Consider the following 6065-nt stretch of genomic DNA (forward strand, 5'->3'; position numbering starts at 1 on the left):
TGCAGTGGGAAAATGTATTAAAGTTATTTTTTACTGTGTTACTTTACATTTACATTTTGCTCTTCTGGTGCAAATGCAACAAAAATCTGTCACAATAAAACTGTACTGTATTTAGCAACTGGCAAAAGACACTGAGGGGAAGGGACCAGTTGTACTTCATGGAACAAGGTGTTCTGTAATCTAGGTGCAGCCACTGAGGAGACCTCTCTCATCCCACTCAAACCTCCTTCTACCCTAGGTGGGATGCAGAAAAAGGACTCTCCTGATCTTTGGGAGCAGAATATACAGAACGAAGTAGCCCCTAAGGTGTATCCTAAGCTATCACAAGCACTATGAATCTTGCCTAAAAGCTGACTGGTATCCTTTCAAACCTCCATCCCCAACTCGGTGTGAAGTGGTATAATCACATTAATCTACATACAAATGTGGAAGGGCAATTTATAATGGCCAGGGGAGCACTGTCCTCCTTCCATCAATAGGTATTAGTCCCTTGGTTCCCAACGGCTTGGGGTGCCTTTATGTTACTATCATTTCAGACAGCTGATTTGACAAGGTATGCCAGCACCATTGTAGCTGAACAAACCTGAAACAAAAAATCAACACGTGAATGTGAAAGTTTGACAGGTTCATCCGTGAATGGAAAAATCTGCCGTTAGGCAACATCGGAAGTTCTAATCAGGACCCACAATAATTTAATAGCTGAGTTTGAAGAATTATTCTGTCAGAGAAGCTCAGATTTCATAGCAGGCTGCTTAGAAGGCTAACTAAAAGTGACAACTGTATTGAAACCTGATTTCCATTCTTCAAGTATATTAATAAGGAGGTGAGCATATTTCAGGTGTGCAAGCTTCTTTTCAGGAAGATCTTCTGCAACTGAAGCTGTTAATAACTTTCACATGTGTAGTGGAGATAGATGTGTTACACCTTACCTTGTTGCAGGAAGACATGTATTTATAATTCTCTTTTTCTCAATTGTTGGAAAATTTACCCTGATTAAAATTCAATAAAAACTATATTTTACAAATGGTACGTATGTATAAAAGACAGAATTCTTTCCTGTACTTCATTCACTTTATTGTTCAGAGGTTTTGAAGGCTCTTTCTGTGCCTAAGAATATAGAATGTGAACTAGGCCATCTCATGTGATTTGTTGCCCTGTTTGAAGTATGCAGGTCGAGAAGCAGCATGGAAACAGCCGAATTTCCATGGACATTTTTACTGTCCTATTGTCTAGTCTAGTTTTCCTCTTCTTTCTGCTGCATCCGAGAACTGTGCAAAGCTGAAGAATTCATCTGTTGAAAGCAGTAAGGGCTTCTCTTTGCAAGTAGCTTGCGACCAGCTAACATTCTAATAGTGATTGTACATATTATGGTATTTCCTCTCTGGAAAAAAAAGAGAAAAAAGGAAGTGTTGTGCAAGCTATCCCTCAAACGGTGCAATCCTATATATATATCTATGCAGAAGCAAGTCCCATTGAGTTCAATGGGGCTTACTCCCAAGTAAGTGAATATAAAAATGTAGCCAGCGTTAGATTTTGACTACTCCACCCAAGAAAGGAATGCTGTGCTGCAAGCAAACTGAGTTTTAAGGATCTAAGTATTCGGGTAGAAGGTGTTCACTAACACGATCCAGAAGGAAGGCTGGCATGCATTAAGAAGTGCAATATAAAGGAAACCCAAAATAAATTCATATTCTGACAAGTTTGTCAATAATAATAATAATAATAATAATAATAATAATAATAATAAATTTATTTATACCCTGCCCATCTGGCTGGGTTTCCCCAGCCACTCTGAGTGGCTCCCATCATCATCGTAGTAGTAATAAAGTGATAAAACATCAAACATTAAAAACTTCCCTAAACAGGGCTGCCTTCAGATGTCTTCTAAAAGTCAGATAGTTGTTTATTTCCTTGACATCTGAAGGCAGGCGCCACTACCGAGAAGGCCCTCTGCCTGGTTCCCTGTAGCTTCACTTCTCTCAGTGAAGGAACAGCCAGAAGGCCTTCTCGGTGGTGGCACCCGCCCTGTGGAACGCCCTCCCATCCGATGTCAAGGAAATAAAGAACTATCTGACTTTCAGAAGACATCTGAAGGCAGCCCTGTCAAACCCACTCAGAGTATGAAGCCCAGGTCTCCAGTTATCCTGCACCTTTCCCATTAGATCAAGAGGCCTTCATTTGTCCTGGAGAGGGCAGGTGTGTCAGGAGCATGTCCTTTCTTGACCACAGGTCTGATGTCATGTTGCATCAGACCTTCAAGGTCCAAGGAGACAGCAGCAGCAGATCGCTTACTTGGGACTTTGTGGATGGATCGAACAGGCCTGTTGAGCACGTCGTCTTCTTCAATATGGCAAGTGTAGATCTCGTGGAGCAATACAGGGTAGTGCAAGACGGATACCACCCTGTGGGACCCATCCTGCTTCTCCTCCAGGATGTCTGATTTGGCGTAGCTGGAAATGTCCTCTTCCCTTCGGTTCCGCCAAGTTACCTTTGGCATGTGATACCAGCCTGCGGAGATGCACTTGGCCACAAGTGTGTCGTTGACGGTGCTGAACTGCACCTGTGGCTCTTCAGCATCTAATTGTTATGGAAGGAAAAACAAAACAATTAGTGACTTGGCTAATTGCAGCTTGGTTAGTAATTGTTCTGGGGTCTCTGAAGAAAGAGGCAATTTTGGAAAGAAAAAAATCTTGTTAGAACGACTATTTCCTTAAGATTAACGTACAGAAAACCAGCTCCATGACCCTACCCTAATCTTAAATACCAAGTTTCTGAAGGAGAAAAATAAGAGAACTTACACAAGTCTAGACTGTGGGAGGGGATAAATTTTAACAGATTTTATTCAGGCATGTGCCATTTTATAAAACTCATCCTGAAACTGCCCCATTCACTCTTACGGCCCATTTCTATTCAGCATCTATATTCACGATCTTATCTTTTACTCTGTCCATTTTCACTTCTGCTTCTCTGAAACTTACGACTATTTATCCCTCTGGTCTTTTGTGGATGGCCAGGGTTGTGGGGTTTTTTTGGTGACCTGTCCCCAATTCATCTCCTTTTATCCCTTACTCTACCCAATCCACATTCATCTCATTCTTTTGTCCTCTTTCCTCACACAGCCACCCAACATACCACCATTGTAAAATATTTAAATGGCGGCTATACCCAGCCCTAGTGTGGCTGCTATTGACTGCTTCCAAGTGATGGAGAAATCTGCTAACCAAAAGCCACTGTGTACTGGATTTCCTCAAACCTGGAGTCAGTCTTTAAGAGGGACTTTATGCAGCACTCTCTGTGATAATAGAGATATCAGACATACACACCTTCCTATTTTCACCTGTGCAATATTCAAGTGCATTTAAATGTTCTTACCTTGCACAAGGAGCTTCACTTTCCTTTGCCCCCTGCCCCGTGAATTGTATGCCTTACATATGTATATTGCCTCATCAGAAAACTGTACTTGCTCCAACATGAGTGCCAGGCTGCCATCGGCGATCTCCTCCTCATCTACCCAGACTCTCCCCTCATATAGCGAATTCCGCTCCTCCAGCTGTTCCTGGTTGTTGCTAAAGCTGTATATCAGCTTTGGGTAAAACTGGTAAAAGTCGTGGAGCCCAACAAAAAATTTGTAAAATTCTTTATCTTCCACTTCATGTTCTTCCTTAATATCTTCCCTCTCCCACGTAAATGTCAAGCCATCGATGCCGTCCACAAAGGAGAACTGGCAGGGCAGAGAAATATTGTCGAAGGGACGTACTTTGAATTCCGTCATTATTGCATCTATGGAATGGAACAGTTAGTACTCCGCTAGCTCAAAGGCTCTGCTGATGAAATCCATCAATCAATCAATCAAGCCACTGGTTTCTTGATCAGTCACCTACCTTTCTGCGTTGTTCTAAGAATTGCATCAATATAACATGTGAAGCATTCTGAATATTTAACACACACGAAAACACCCTATATGAATGCTAAATCTTGTCATTGTGCCTAGTCCTGTAACTAAACTCTTGCCTTCCTAATTTAGCTCTCCTGTTTTCTGAACAGTGAACCAAAAGAACATGCTGCCCATTTAACCAAACTCATTTTCCCACTTGGCACTAAAGCTTAGAATGAGTAACATTGTTCTCCCAACATTTGTTCTCTTGCCTTCAATTACTAGAAGTTTTTTTTAAGAGTGTAAGTGCTTTACATTCACTAGTATTTTAGCTAGTAGAATTGTGGTGAGGTTTTTTTTAATCTTTCTTCTTTTTAAATAAACATATTGGTATGATGCTGTAGTCTTGTCAAAGTTCCATGCTCGGGGTAGATATATTTCTTGGTGTGTGCCGCAATTGTGGTTAAGTGAGATTCGTTTAAAGAAAATTAAGTAAATACTTAAATGGCAAAAGGCTAGAAACCGTTATAACCCAAGAAAGACACTTGCAGCTCTCAAAAGCTTGAAAGCGCATAAATGTGAAGTTTCAACTCCTCTCCAAATGAGAACATTTCATTCCACACTGACCACAAACATTCCACTTGCCTTCCTGACATTTTGAGCCACTTACCAACGTGATACATCAGCAACGTGAGCAGGAAGGGAGAGATGAGGTTCAGAAGGGGAGCCATCCTTCCACAAAGCGAGAGATGCAGAGCTTTGGATCAGGAGTCCTGCGACCCCTTCCAAGCTCCAGGGCTCCACGCAGGTGGGTGCCACCAGCCACCGAAAAACGACTTCTCAGTGAGAGACTGCTCCTAACAACTGCATCACTCAGCTTCTTTGCCTCTGTGCTCATCCAGACCATGTGTCTTAATTCCAGGAGGAGGACTAATGAGCTTACAGTATATATCACAGGAGCAGAACGCAGATGGAGGAGTTTCCCCCCCTCCTATTTCAGTTCATGCACATTCTTACATTGATTACTGTGGTCTAGCTCTGTTGGCCTTTAAAACGGGTAAGGAGTGGTGTCTCCTTGGTTTTCCTGCCCATTTGTCCTGAAAAGAGTGTTCTTAAGCACTAATAATAATAATAATAATAATAATAATAATAATAATAATAATAATTTATTTATACCCCGCCCACCTGTCTGGGTTTCCCCAGCCACTCTGGGTGGCTCCCAAAAGAATATTAAAAACAGAACAAAACATCAAACATTAAAAACTTCCCTAAACAGGGCTGCCTTCAGATGTCTTCGGAAAGTCAGATAGTTGTTTATTTCCTTGACATCTGATGGGAGGGCGTTCCACAGGGCGGGCGCCACTACTGAGAAGGCCCTCTGCCTGGTTCCCAATGCAAATTAACTGTTAGGTATGCCGTGGGTGGGGGCAATTTCCCACCCACCCCCATCTTCCTGGTCAGTTGGCAACAATATGTTAACTTTGCCCTGCGGTGCAAACAGACATAAGGAAGATAGCCATGGATAAAATCTGAATGCTTTCTGAACTGGGAAGAGGATGGGGAGGGAGGTGCCAAACCCTGTCCCTTAAGTTGTCAGTTAAAAAATAAATCACCCAACCAACCCGAACTATTTTTCTACCCACAGTGAGGAAAAATAAGGAGTCAGTATTTTCTCCTGCAAGTGAGGAAGCAGGTGGACAGCAGTGGTTTTGACTGGAAACGTGGCCCATGACTAAAAGGTTAGGTATCTCCTCCAGCCCTAAGTGCTGTATATTTGGGTTAAAAGTTGAAAGGCTGCATTAAAATAGAATTTTCCACCAACATTTGGAGATACTTATTGTGCATCCGACCACCATGTCTAGTTTACCGTATTTTTCGCCCCATAGGACGCACACACATTTCCCCTTCATTTTTGGAGGGGAAAAAGTGCATCCTATAGGGCAAAAAATACGGTAACCCTCTGTTTGTTCCCTTTGAAAAGCCCAACATGGAAAATTATAGATACTTCTGACAGGAACACTTGCATTCTGTGCATGGGCAGAGGAACCACAGTCCCATTAAGTTCTTTTCTGCATAAAGCAGCAACACAAAGGTTACTCTATCTGCCAGCTTACCTGGACAAATGAGCCTGTATCCAGTGCCCAAATGTGCTGAAGCACCAAGGCGATTTCAGGAGAGGGTGATGCAGAAA

At 42.3% G+C, this 6065-nt stretch overlaps 1 protein-coding gene across 1 annotated transcript; it reads right to left on the reverse strand.

Moving 5' to 3' along the window:
* Nucleotides 1-1019: 1019 nt before the first annotated feature.
* LOC128404792 (butyrophilin subfamily 2 member A2-like) lies at nucleotides 1020-4848 on the reverse strand. The gene is made up of 4 exons (XM_053370717.1): nucleotides 4545-4848; nucleotides 3373-3780; nucleotides 2293-2577; nucleotides 1020-1381 (listed from the first exon to the last, which is right to left on the reverse strand). Exons 1-4 carry the CDS (start codon nucleotides 4603-4605, stop codon nucleotides 1347-1349), a joined length of 789 nt encoding a protein of 262 aa, XP_053226692.1. The 5' UTR covers nucleotides 4606-4848; the 3' UTR covers nucleotides 1020-1346.
* Between the last annotated feature and the right edge of the window lie 1217 nt (nucleotides 4849-6065).

This window comes from Podarcis raffonei, chromosome 17 (genome assembly GCF_027172205.1).
Source record: "Podarcis raffonei isolate rPodRaf1 chromosome 17, rPodRaf1.pri, whole genome shotgun sequence".
Classification (NCBI taxonomy): Eukaryota; Metazoa; Chordata; class Lepidosauria; order Squamata; family Lacertidae; genus Podarcis; species Podarcis raffonei.